The sequence below is a fragment of the Glossina fuscipes genome, unplaced genomic scaffold (genome assembly GCF_014805625.2).
Source record: "Glossina fuscipes isolate IAEA_lab_2018 unplaced genomic scaffold, Yale_Gfus_2 3, whole genome shotgun sequence".
NCBI lineage: Eukaryota > Metazoa > Arthropoda > Insecta > Diptera > Glossinidae > Glossina > Glossina fuscipes.
In genome coordinates, this window is record NW_023998417.1 from 6,777,311 (window position 1) to 6,792,252 (window position 14,942).

A 14,942-nucleotide genomic window follows, 5' to 3' on the forward strand; every position below is an offset into this window, starting at 1 on the left:
GAAACTGTTTAAATTGAATTCTAAATCGAAAACTAAAAACAATAACAATTAACGAATTGGTAACATTTTCATCGTTGATTCAATTTGTATGAATACCGAGCATTAATGAGTGAACAGAGCTATCTATAGACGTACAAGGATTGTGAAGTTTGAAACAAACAAAACAGTGAAACTGTGTAACAATTGTAATTTATTCGTAAGCACAGAAATATAATCGCTGACAAGAACTAATAATATTCATGATATATAAAAGTAACGCACAAAAAGGGAAGAAAAAAATGAATATTCTATATCTATAAGTGGTCTGTTTAAATAAAATAACAAATGGGAACAAAATAAAAAAAAAAAAAAAAAAAAAAAAAAAAATAATATTACATATCAGATATTGTAACGGTTTAAGGGCGAAGAACAGGCCTTACATACTTAATTGCTTTGCTTATAGTGTCTGGAAAAAAGATAGGATTTCTGGATTAAAACATGCTACCGCATTAAATGTTTCAGGGTAGTTATCACGGATTTCCCTCAGAAATTCAATAGCGTTGTTGAACGTTTCCTGATCAGTAAATTGTTTATTATACAACACATGTACTGCAATCGCAAGCATGCGTTCCAATAAGTCAACGAGGTGGTCACGTGCTCGCATATAGAGAAGCTTAAAGCATTTAAAAATTAAAGTGTTCTCTTCGAAATTCTTGCGTAACGGTAAATTCTGCAAGAACTTAGGCAATACGTCATTTAAGGGAACTAAATCGCAATTTGTGATAATAAGACGGGCAATCGTTCCACAAATATTATCTAAAGCGGCCGGCTCAAATTCCTTTGAAACAGCTTGTGAAAGTGCCGTTAAAATGTGAGGATAAACTTGAAATGATTTATCTCCAGCATATAAGACTAATTCGCCCAAGCCATATGCAGCATTCTGACGTGCCTGGTCAAATTCATCGGCTAGACCTTCAATCATAAGAGAACAAAATATATCGAAATATGTGCACGTATATGTCTGTAGTGCGGCAAAACATTGAGCTAAAATTCCATACGCAAACGCCCTTTGCGATTGCAATTCTTTCTTCTTTTTCCCTTTTTCACATTTCGCAACGATTATCGGATATATAAGTTGAAAATATATAAAAAATTTTTCGGGTGACATTGCAAGACCAAAAAGGGGTAATAAATTTCCAGCGCTTTTTACAACGTTTTCTTCATAGTCACTTGCCTTAGTTTCTTCAGCACCGTTGCTAGTTGAAAAGTAACACGTGACCTTATTGCGTAGCACATCATTGATGCAGGCGAACATTATCTCACGTATCTCTTCAGCAGACAATATATTCTGCTTTAATTCCCTTAGGAGATCGGAGAAGTTTTGCAAAGCTGCGTACACAACAAACGCTTCCTCATCTTCACGCACGATATGACCCAATTTACGTACCAATATTTTAAGAGCATAACTACCATCATGTACATTTTGCTCTCTAAAACGAACAATTACAAAGCTAGTAAGAGCATTAATACACACTCTTCGTATATCCTCTTGGGGATGATCAATCATTTCATAGACCTTCTGGCACGACTGATCAAGATACGGTAAAAAAGCTGATCCTGTATGATCGGCAAGCTTCTTTAAAGTCCATATAGCTTGTTCTTTCTCGTCGAGTAAAGAATTGTCCACACTATACTCAGCGAACAACTCATCATCTTCTTGATCCGCATCGCCAATGCCAATTTCACTGCCTGCGTTCTCTTGCATATGTACATGAAAAATATCTTCTTTATATTCGTGAATTACTTCCCCTGTTGACAAAATAGATTGAAATAAATATTCGATGAATCTTGGATAAACCGAAGCCATTTTTTCATTGATTAATTCAGCAAGCGATGCAATCAGATTGTAAAGAGCGCGTCGCAAATTTGGATCATCTTTAGCTCCCTCCAAAAAAGTTAACACAATGCCCATCGCATCAGATACTAAAGGCATAAAATTTTCTTTACCAATTTTAAGAGCTATTACCGCTAATGTATCAATGGCCTGTGGACGTAATGGCAAAATGTTTTCGCTTTCAGTTTTCACAATATATATCTGCAGTATTGCAATCACTTGCTGAAGGTAAGGCAGCATATTCGCCTTAGCGGCAGTAGACACAGCAGATATAGCGTAAAGTGCCAATCCCCGAACGTGTAGCGAATTTTTGAGATCCGAAATTTCTAAAACGCTTCCCATTAATAGATGTAAATCTGGCCCTAAGACGATTTCTACATTCTGGCAAAATTTTTTCAGAGCATAAAATATGCCATTAATATGCTTCGGTTCGGTAGAGCCGCTCCTAAGTTCGTTGCACAATTGCTGAAGACATTCGAGAAATATGGGCAGAATTTGTGGAGTGTACCTAGTAATATCCTCTTGCAGATGTGCCGAAAATTGTGCCAGCGTAAAAAAGGCTGCGTTTCGAACCACAGGTATAATGTCAGTAATTCCTACCTTCACAACATTTAAATTGTTATTTAAACATTTGCTGCACATCGCTTTCGAGGAACCTTCAAAAATAAAAGCCATGCTCAGATAAGCGGCGCGACGGAATAGTGGATTTTGTTTCTTCAAAGCAGGCTGCACTAATTGCAACAATGGCGAAATAAATTTTCCAGGCGGAATATTCGAAGCCATCAACTGCATTGTTTGCATAGCAGCAGCCGTTGGATTTGAATTATCTTCGTCTAAGAAATACGTATCGTAATCGCCGCAGCAGCTACCCGTTTCTATGGTCATTAAATTAAAAACGACTTGAATTATGTGTTCAATAAGCTCTTGCTTGATAATGATTTTCTTTTTTAATCGAATTAGACGACCAACGTAAGCGACAGATTTTACTCGAACTGCGTTAGCTAACTGAGGATTTGCAGCTAACTCGAGGCAAAAATTCACTATTAACTTGACATAATTTGTTAGTAATTTCGGCGTGTGATCAGCCATGCTATCTAATATTTGAAAAGCCTTCACGAATTGAAACGAATCAAGTTGAAAAGCAAAATTGTGCAGGTATTTAACTATAACGGGAATACCTTTTTGATATGTACGTTTTGCAATATTGTGACCCAATATAAAGGGTACCAAATATGTCATGCCGGAAAAAATATTTAATATAACTTGCGATGTCCTATTACCACTAGCTTCAGCAGCCGTAAATGCGGCCATAAACATTTCACAAGCAGACTTCATATATGGCGCAAATAGATCGGGAGCGACATCGGCTAGTGCAGCAAACACATATGATCCTAGTTCACTATCTTTCGTATCGCTCGAACTACAGTGGGTGTAGACAAGTTTAAGCACGTCATCCATCCATGAACAAGTTGTATTAGCGTCATGGCGAACCAATGCGCCGACGCATTGCGCAATAGCATTACGCACAAGATTCTCTTTCTCGGTAATCAAAGCATTCATTATTACTCTTTTCACAATTAATTGTTGCTCCAGGGTAAGCATTTGCCAATTGTGTAATTTTCCTAAATGTTTTTTTAACAATATCGCTGAATATTGCCGCAACTCGGATGTTTCGTGTGATCCAATTATCTCGCATAATGCTGAGAAAGTCATTGGATTTCTCAACGCTACACGGAGATCAGCAGACGCCTGTTTAATGCGATTGTTATCTGAGCATAATAAATTTTTTATAATTTTTTCAACTTCCATTTTGCCTCTATTTTGTCCGAATTATTATCAAATACTGCAAAAAAAAAAAAATATGTATATGCTTTTTAAATTGGTTTCCCTAAAGCTGCATTAAAAAGCATTTATAAAAAAAATTTTTACCCTAAAAACTCCGATTATTTGATTTTTTCGCAAACATAGAACTTCCAATATGTGCCTTGCAAGAGAACTCGCTTTTGCGTAAGTAAAATTTTGATTTTTAAATAAATAAAATTTATTTTTCAATAAGTATTGAATCCCGGCGCACGATTCTTCAGCTTTTATATTTTTCTGAGATTAGCAAATCACATTCGTCCTAATCAGCTGTTCAATCTAAATTAAACTGTTTGACGGGTCGCTTGGGAATTTACATTTCCTTCATTTGAAGGCCAGCAATTTGTCAACAATGGTATACACATTTTTTTCGATTGCTAGCTATAATCGTATTTATACCCAAACGACAAAATCGAAAATTCTAAATTATCCAAATAAGAAGAAGAATTAAGTTATGTATTATAAATAAAAATACGTCTAGTAATATTTTTTAATTTTTATTATTCTTGGAGTCTATCTATAGAAATATTCTACATTTGTATAATTTTTGGTTGACATTAACTAAAATTACTTGCTCTCCATTTCCATATAATTTTTTTATGCATTTTTGTTCAATGTAAAATTCTTAAACGTGGCCGTCACAAATAATAAGATATATGGAGAGAATATTGGGTCTTAAGAGATCAAGTTTGAAAATGAAAAAAATGTCCACCGATTGATCTAAGGATCATATGCACTTGGCATATTCTTGCATACTATTGATACAGGAGAGTAAGCATAAAGTAATGCGATTTTATTTTCGTGTGGTCGTGCGCTTTTCAAGTCATGGTCATAATGGTGGCACCCAAACCTCCATTAATACTTTAACAATTTACGAAGTTTGTTGAAATTTTTTATGGTAAAAAGAGGATTTTTTTTATTTATTTTTTTTAAGTTTAAAACCTATGAAATAGATTTGTATTCGAAAAATTCTGCGAAATACTCGGTTACACTAAATATAATTAAAACCTCTTTCAAGGTAAAATTAAAACGTATTTAGTTAAAGTATTCTTCGCGGTTTTACAATTCCTAGTAAACAACTTTACGAAGTTGAAATTTGGTCGATCAGCTTATGTTATGATTGCAATTAAATTTTTCATCAAGCCATGCGTAAATTCTAAAGCAAGTATTTCTACTTACATTGAAGTAATAAAATTTACAAAAAAAAAAAAAAAAAAAAAAAAAAAAAAAAAAAAAAAAAAAAAAACGTTTTGACTTATGTTGTCGAATGCGTTCTATAAGAAAAGTTAATATAACATCTACGTAATTATCCATTGAAAGTTTACATAAATATGTGTGTGTAAATGAAGAGAATAAGCAGAAAAAAATCGAACCAAAAAAGGCCCATGGAATAGAAGAATGAAAGAAGGGCTCAAAAAGTTGAATTGTCGAGTCTACGTTTGCGCAACGATGTTGAAATTCGTAACGAAAAGAATGTCATGCCCCTTTAATACTGCAATAATAACAACAACAACAACAACAACAGCGGCAACAGCAAGAACAACGCAAGAAAACTACACGCATTACAAGTTGCTCCCCTCGTTAGTAAAACTTGGACTTTTTGAAACGTGCTGTTTTGCTGATGTGCGTGCTGGCTTTTTATTTTCTTTTATTTTCTTTTCTTTTCGTTTTTTTTTTTTTTTTGGTTTTTTGCTTCGTTTTTTTGGAATAACTATTTATGTTTTGGTTGTTGATATTTGCTTTATGCACATTCGTCAATTCGTGATGTTTTCCTTCTTCTTGTATTTTTGTTAGTTTTTTTTTAGTTTTTTTTTTTTTTTATACTTGATGGGGATATATGTATATGTATACGCACATGAACGAAGGCGACATTATAGGCACAAAACTCATGGATTTTTTCCTTTTTTTTTTTTTTTTATTTTTTTTTATTTGCGTTAAGTAATATTTACACATACTTTCATATGTGTGTCTACTGCATTAAACCATTATGATGATGGTAGTCGGTTGAAATGATGGCGTGTTTGTTGTAATTTGCGCGCTCACAGCTCGTAAATGCAAAATAAAAAAAAAAAATAAATAAAAATATAAATAAATAAATAAAAATGAGAAAGAAACGAAAATACTTTATGGATCGGACGGTATCTTAAGCAAATGTTCTGTTTTTTTATATGTGTATGTTATATATAAGAGCATGTTTGTAAATGCGTTCAGTCTTTGTCCCGGTTGCAAATTCACTCACTCGCTAACTCACTTGCTGACTAACTAACTAACTCTTTCATTCATTTACTGACAGACAATGTGTACTAAGCCATGGACATGACACAAAAAGACACAAAAAAGACATACGAAATATAAAAAACCTTGAGGACGGTCAGTGACCACAAAATATGCACAAAAATTTTTGTGCCTTAGTTTGTGTAAATGTGCTTTATTTTCGTTTCGTTTTCGGTTGGGTTTCGGTATAATGAAGCGAGGCTTTCAATGCATGAGTTGATTTTTGAACGGTGCTCATATGCACATGTGTTGGTTTCTCTTTTTTCGGAAATTAACATATCCATTTCATTCTATAGTACATACGTACATATGCTCACTTACATAGGCACGCACGCATACATTTATAACCATATATACGCATATGCAGATGTGCTTATACCATATATCTACGGTTTGCATGTCAGTTTTTATTAAATTCGCATAAAATTGGATCAAGTTATTCACGTACTAGGCACACTCACATGCAAAAATTTTTTTAATAACATTTTTTTTTTTTTTTTTTTTATTTTATGTTATTTTTGGATTCTCTTGCTTTGGAGTTCAAGTACAATGTTGTTGATCGGTTGATACTCGTAATTGCTACAACAATTTGATCAATTCGTAGCCCAATAGCTGTTGCGTTGTGGTAGGTTTCTGTTTTTTGTGTGCATGCTCAAATGTGAAGCTTGTGTGTGCGTGTACCTGTATATTTGCGATCAGGCCCGCATGCGTCTACTTTGCCAAAATTTCCTGTTTTTTCGGTTTTCTTTTCGTTTTCTGAACGCAAGACAAAAAACTTGTTTAATGTGAATTTATCGATCTACGACCGGCGACCATGTGAAAAATGGTTTGGTTGCCTTTTCGCATTTTTGTTATGTTATTTTTTGATTTTGTGCACAAAAAATTTCAGTTTCGTACGTTTTGGTATTCCTTGCCATGGCTATACTGTCGTTGATGCCTCCTGCAGCCTTAATGGATCCTCTCTCTTTCTTTTACTCTTTAAAGGCCTATAAATCTACTCCACTGCCATAATTTTTGTGTAATTTTCATTTTATTTGCTATTGCTCTTGTTGTTGTTGTTGTTGTTGTTGCCGGCATCATTGTTTTTGTTATTCTTTTTCTTCACTTTTTTTGCTTTTTTGGTATCACAATAAAGCTACTCAGCCAGTATCCAAATGGTGTTGTTGTCGTTTTTTTTTTTTTTTTTTTTTGTTTATTTATTTTGGCTCTGTTTAACGTCTGGTGGTAAATGCGTTGTGGATTTGTGAGTTTTACGAGATTTTCGTCTATATGCCGAGTAAAGTGTTTTTACGTTTTTTTTTTTTCTGTGCGAATGTTATAGATGTGTGTGATGATATTGAATTTTCGTCTCTCAAGGCCAAGCGTTCATTGAACCATACATATATATACACGTCAATTTTGTTTGGAGTTTCATTGCAATTCATTCAAACTGTTGAAAATTTTGTTGTTGTTTATTAGCGTTTTTTTATTGCTTTTTCTTTTCTTTTTTTTTTTTTCAGTTGTTTTTATTAACTTTTGTCGTTTTCACTACAAACGCTTTTGGGATGTTGGATATAGTTTTAATATATTGATGTATTATAACAAAATTTTAAACATAAACATAAACATAAAAATGCATGCTTTTAATGCATTTATGGATGCGTGGGCGTTGGTGTGTAAATTTGTAAACATTTCTGTTAAAAAATTAAATAGTTCGGCATTGCTTTAAGTATTGCTGTACTTCTTTGTATATATGCGCGCAATATAATGTTTACTTAAATCTTTTTATGTTTCCAAGAGTATTAAGACTATTTCTTCATGTATTTAACTTTCTATAGGCTAACTAACTATAGGACTATAGACTAAACTATAAGACTTTCCATTTCAAAGCTGACTTGCTGATCGAATTTTTCACGCATAATGTAATGCGACAGCATGTTACTCGCTATCAGCAGCAGGTAAAAGTAAAAGGAAACAATCTGATTGTTACGAATCAGAAGATGATGAATCTTGTATACCGTCTGTTTTCTCATTTGATGATTTGAAAATATAAGTATAGAACACTAGTTTTACAGGGGCTCGGTATAAAAAAAAGCGTGTAAGAAACTTATATTAGGCGGAGACCAAATCTCGCATACGCATCGCTATGCTTTTTGCATTCGACTCGCGAAATTCTTTTATTTGATACCCATATCGCTGGTATTATTAAGAAAAAATTAATCCATCAGGTTGCGGTGTCCACCATAGTCAATTTAGAATTAACCCATTTTTAGGCAGATCATATATCTTCATTCGAGGAATGTATGAAATAGTTTTAAACAGTCTATCTTGTTTACGTTATGTTAAATAAGCATAAAACTTGACAAAAATAATGAAAAGATATATAAGCACTTGTAAGTTTGTGCGGACACGACCGATTGTTTCAATTTTTGTACATAAATTTAACAATGCTTCGTAAAGTGGATGTGAAAAATTTCAACCTTCTGACTTTTATCAGCAACAATCACCGTACAGACAAACAGACATGGCTTTATCAATTCAAAATTTCACGCTGATCTAATGTAATATATACTTTACAGAAGCTTCCCCCCTTTGGGTGTTACATACATTATGAACAAAAACAAAATAAGTATTCCCCCATCAGCGGTGGGTATAAAAAATCAAAAAATAATTAAATATATATGAATCTAGAGTGTAAATATGCAGCATATTTTTCATAGGTGATGGCACCCTCTGAAATTTGGCATATTCATGAGGAGATCGGCTTTTTTATTTTTATTCTGATTCAGGCTAGGCAGCATCCATCTTGCAGCTTTTAATAAATAGTTTGAATTGAAGTAATTATTAGCGCTGTGTTGCCTTCTTCTCTTCTTCTTCTTCTTCTTCTTCTTCTAGAATTCAGCAATTCAAGAACAGATGATTTAAATAATAAATATAATTGAGTGTATAGCATCCGCATAATAATAAAATGTAGACTTTAAAACTTTACTTTAACAAATATAGAGAAAAAAAAAATGGCTTTTAAACAAAATTAAAATCCAACCTCTGACCTGTTAAGCTTCAGATAAAGAATTTTTTTTCATAGTGATTTTGTTTTTTTTTTTGCGCGCCAAATCATCTTAGTTAATTCGCTGAATTCTTAAAAGAAGAAGAAGAAGAACATAGAAATTTTATTACAAGTATACATTCCAATCGGAAAGAAATTAGTGTAGTATTGATTCGCGAATACGACAAGTGCGGAGTTTGTGTAATTAGTATCAAATGTTTTATTGAAGAGAATTATTCTATTTTTTTTTCGGTATGTTGAATGGAGATGGACTAAGCCAGAAGAGAATTATTCAAGTTCAAGTATTTCAAAAGTCATATTGCAAAATAAATGTGCCCTTAAAGTAAACTGAATACCTTTCCTTTTTTTGTTTTTCATTTCTTGATGTAAGCTTAATAAAATGTCGGCACGAAAGAGTAAAAAAAAAATTTTGCACAACAGCGTAAATAATTCGAAATATAATATTGGTTCCGTTGAGAGCGGTCAGTGAAAAAAATAGTGATCATATGTGCACGTTTTTTTTTTTTTTTGTTTCTAATGCATATATTAACCTAAGCTGTGTCCTCTTAAACTTTAGACCAAGAATTTTTTTTTCGTAGTGATTTTTTTTTTTTATTTTGCACGTCAAATCATCTTCATTAGATTGCTGAACTCTTAAAGTAAGAAGAAGAAGAACTTAGAAATCTTATTACATACTTGTAATTCCAATCGTAGAGAAATTAGTTGAGTAATGAATCGCGAATACAACAGGTGCGGAAGCTGTGTAATTTGTGCTAAATGTATTATTAAAGCGAATTATTCAAGTTCAAGTATTTCAAGAGCCATATTGCAAGAGAAATGTACCCTAAAATAAAATGAATACTTTTCCTTTTTTTTTTTATTTCTTGATATAAGCTTAATAAAATGTCGGCACGTAAGAGAAAAATAATTCTGCACAGTAGCGTAAGCAATTCGAAAGATATTATTCGTTAGATTGAGAATGGTCAGTGAAAAAATAGTGATTACATATGCACGTTTAGTTGTTTTTTTTTTTTTTTGTTTCTCTTAATGCACATATTAACGTAACCTCTAACCTCTTAAAGTTTACCTCGAGAACTCTTTATTCATAGTGATTTTATGTTATTTTGCGCGCCAAATCATCTTAGTTACTTCGTTGGATTTTTAAAAGAAGAAGAAGAAGTGGAAGAACATAGAAATCTTATTACAAGTATACATTCCAATCGGAGAGCAATTAGTGTAGTATTGACTCACGAATACAACAGGTGCAGAAGTTGTGTAATTCATGCCAAATGTATTATTAAAGAGAATTATTCAAGTTCAAGTATTTCGAAAGCCATATTGCAAGAGAAATGTACCCTAAAATAAAATGAATACTTTTCCTTTGTTGCTTGATGTAAGCCTAATAGAAAGAGAAAAATAATTCTGGACAAATAAATCGAAAGATAATATTGGTTTCATTGAGAACGGTCAGTGACAAAAATAGTGATCGTATATGCACGTTTATTTGGATTTTTTTTTGTTTTGTTTTTTGTTTTTTATTTCTCTTAATTCATGCATTAACGTGAGTGTGATTGTTTGTTTCCTTTAAAATTGTTTAAAGTCTTTTTTTTTTTTTGCAATTATTTTGATGGCGACGATGATTATGCTATAACTTACACTCTGCCGAGCGGCAGTGCCAGCAAACGAAAAGGAACATGTTATTTGCTAAAAAGTGTAATCAATCTGTGTTAAATAATTAAACACCTTGGAGCGTTTAAATATTTTTTAGAGCAGTCATCACTGTATATAGGGGTCGAGCAACGCATTTAAAAGCAACAATGAGGTAATTTTTTCTTTTTTGTCAGTAATTTAAAAAAATCATAAGTTCATGTCGCATATCTTTTTTTTTTTTTTTTTTTTTTTTTGGTAAATTCCATAATAATAGCTTTTTTGCAAATTAACGCTTTCCAATCGAAGTTTAAATTGACAACATTCATGTAATGAAAATAATTTACGACAATTATAGGAATTTTGAAACGAATATTGAGTACTCATCAGAAATTTAACAATATATGCCTTAGTATTCTTTCTTTTTATTTTTTGCAAATTGTAAATTCTGAATTTTTGGAACTTTTCTTATGTTTAGGTCAAATTGACATTTTGATCTGTAAAAATTTAGAAAACTTTTGATAGAATGAAGTAAATTTTTTTATTGAGACGTTACGTACGTATTGATAGATTTAGTTTCTCTTCATTCGTGAATGGTGATTATGAACAAAAAAAAAAAATAAATAAATAAAAGGCAACGAAACGAAATTGAGAACAAAAAGCAGTAAATCAACAAATGCAAAGAAAGTTTGTAAAAACAAAGACGAAAAATTGCAATGTATTGGTTTTTACTCATTTAAAAATGCCATTGAACAACGTCAAGATCAAATCAAGCAACAATAACAACAACAGCACACAACAGCAATGATGACAGATTTTTTGTGTTGATTTGTCAAATTGTGGTTGTTGCTGTTGTTGTTGTTTTTGTCATTATTATTGCTATTACTATTGCCGCTGCTGCCGTTTAAAGTTTCTTGGGAATTCTAGAAAACTCTGAACATTTATATAATAAAAGGTATAAAAACACAACGCAAAGACGTAACAACTACTACTAATACCAATTGTATGTATATAAACAACATATCCACGCATGCATTAGCTTATATATATATATACATATATATACTATATTCATATAAGAAAATCAAAAGCCTATATGTATATGTGTATAAGCCTGAAAGGAAGTTTCTTATAACAACAATTCAAAACGCCTTTGAGCAATTGTTGAAAAAAATCTAAGTATGTATGTATGTATACTCATACAAAAAAAAAAAAAAAAATGAAAAAAAAAAAAAAACAAAATCATATGTCATTGAACTTTTTATTTTACAATAGGGGAGAATGGAATTTACAATGGTCATATCCGCACTGCATTTGAGGGGTCTTGAGGGGAGAAATGAGAGAGAAGAGTGACTGAAAATATTCATTTCTTTTTTATTGCATTAATAATTACAATTGAATAACTGCTGCTTGAAAAGTTGCATAACATTCTGTTGCACACACAGTGCACATAATTTGACATCATTAGACAGTGACAGAAGGAAATGTCAGTTGTTGCTTGTTTGGCCGTTTTATGCACACCGATTCTCTTTAGCTCTTTGGGCTTTTCTGTCAGCGGGTCCCTTTTTAATCCTTTTACACCGCTGATTTTTTCCGATGGATATTCTTAATTCTCTAACGATTTGCATTAGTATGCATTTCATGTACTTCATAGGTTTATCATTCAATGGCAATAAATCATTGCTGGTAGCTAATGTACATACTTTACTACTATAGCGTATATAATAAATTTGTGTATTTGTGTACAATAGTGCGAAGTATTGCGCGTCATCGAAATGCGAATTCTCTTGATTGATATCAACTTAGGAATCTCTTCCTGTTTTCTTACAAAGCTAAATGTTATGTATATTATGTTAAGTTTCCAAAAGCGGATCTCTTCTCTAAGCGAACATTTCGTATACATTTCATTGTATATATATTTTTTAATTACAGAAACTATAAACTGATATGTAATATTTGGGGCCACTCAACAGCTGTGTAGCCTAATAATGCAATAGTATATGAGTAAGAATTCATTTATATATAACTATGTATAATTTCACGCGCATTACTTCATGGCTAGAGTGATTTTCGCAGAGTCCTTTAGAAAACACATTAGCTGCTGTTCGTTTTGGTTTTTCTTAGAGGTTTTGTTATTTAACATTTACTCGAGTTTTTGAGTTTTTTTTACCTTTCACAATCCAAAGCTTCAGAATTTACCGCAACTTTACAAGATTATAAAGTACATGGTTCAATAACGATTGATAAACATTTAAATCTTTTATTAAACTTTTCGATTACGTTAGCAGAGACTTGTGTTATGTATGTGTCCGCTGGTTCAATTTATTGACATAGTCGACTATTGAACCAATCGGCTTGCCCTCTTAATAAGACTTTTAAAAATTAAGTCGAAAAATTAGTCTTTATGTGAGAGTACTGGTAATGGCTTGAATTTATCTGTTTTGGTTAACTTTGACCAAATAACATTTATTGTCTCTCTGTGCGATAAATTGCAAAAATTGAATCTTTGCGATATATAGTTGAACACGTTACTTAGCTAACTTTTTAAAACTTGGTAAGGGAATGGTTTAAGCGAGGTTAAAAAAGAGCACATGGAAAATTGACATAACCTGATATTATCTCTTCTTTTAATATCTCTTCTTTTAAATTGCATTGCGAATATTGAGTGGTTACTTGTCCATCTGACCAGTCGCGTTCTATGCAAGCATTAACGCTAACGGAACTGATTAGTGAAAATTTCTGTAGAGAACTGTATACATTTTAGTAAAATATATTAAGAATATAATCGTAATTTAATTTATCCGCCTGAGTGGCCGAGTAGGCAAGAGTCTCGACTAGCAACTCAATAGTCGTGAGTTCAAACCTCAAGTGCGGTAGAGTTTTTTAATAAAAGCCGATAGCCCTAGATGCTAGTGCTTTAAGACTTTAGTCTTAGAATTTATTCTCTGGCTAAATTTATAATAATAATAATAATAATAATAATAATAATAATAATCGTAATTTAAAGCTGATAAACTAACGTATCTGATTGAATCGGTCGACAGCTGCTCACGCTAATATATTATATCCTATGGGGTCTACGATGTCTCATCATATATGTAATACATGCTCTCTGTTGGTATGATGGATATAAAAATGCTTACAATAGATTTACGTAGAAAATGGTGCATAATTTTCTAGCTTGCTATATATGTGTGTGTGGTGGGGTGTGAATATATTTTATTTTGTCTCGAACATCAAGACAATACAGTTAAATAACAAAACTAAACATAGGCTTCTGTTTTTTTTTTTTTTTTTTTTTTTTAAATGTTATTTAGCATTTGCATAATACTTTCTGTCAACAATGACACATCAACACAATTGATGTCGTTTCGTATTGTATACAGTTTTGCATAGAGTTAAAAAACATAATTAAAAATTCATAATTTTCCGCTAAAATGTATGATAAGCGAGATACACACACACACAAACACACACACACACACACACCATTCACTCATCTATGCATTTATTCAATTGTGTTATCCTTCGATGGCAAAGAAAATAAAAAAAAAATTTATCCTACCATCCATTTCTGTGTATGTCTCTTTACTATGTATTTGATGACAAACATAAGCATATACAATATATGCATGTATATATATATATGATTGTGTACTTTTGCTTGTATTTTTAGTTATTAATCGTCAAACATCAGCATTAGTGTGAATTACACATGTATTCATGACTTTTATAATTAAGTATGATTTACAATTGGCTCACAGACATTTGGAGAACTCAACTGAACTGAATTGTGATAAATAAGGAAATAAAGACAATTGTACACACAGATATATATATATATATATATATATATATACAGCCACAAACACAAGTATTCATGACTATTGAACAAACAAATAAATGAGTTTAATGAATATACCCGCTGTCAAAAAAATATCGGCAAACCCGCATAATCTCAATTTCATGGTATAAATTTAGATGGTCGTCGGTCCAACCATCATTAATGTTTTAATTGATAAAATCGTAAGCTTGTGCAGCTAGAGACGTGTCTTTTAATATTATTTACGGAAAAATTTATTGAACCTCCATAAAAAATTTGCCCTAACTTCTGCCTAAAATTATAACCTAATTATTGGTTGATTGTCGTGCAAGAGGCGTTATGGATGAATGAGGCTAGAAAACGTAGTAAAAGGAGAAAATAGAACACATAGTGAGTGTTTCGAAAAATGGGGTTTGGTTAGAGGACTGCTTCGAAATATT

General features: G+C 32.0%; 1 protein-coding gene across 1 annotated transcript; it reads right to left on the reverse strand.

The window, feature by feature from the left end:
- Positions 1–436: 436 nt before the first annotated feature.
- Positions 437–3,919, reverse strand: LOC119634848 (importin-4-like). Its single transcript, XM_038029255.1, has 2 exons — positions 3,803–3,919; positions 437–3,716 (listed from the first exon to the last, which is right to left on the reverse strand). Exon 2 carries the CDS (start codon positions 3,680–3,682, stop codon positions 437–439), a length of 3,246 nt encoding a protein of 1,081 aa, XP_037885183.1. The 5' UTR covers positions 3,683–3,716; positions 3,803–3,919.
- Between the last annotated feature and the right edge of the window lie 11,023 nt (positions 3,920–14,942).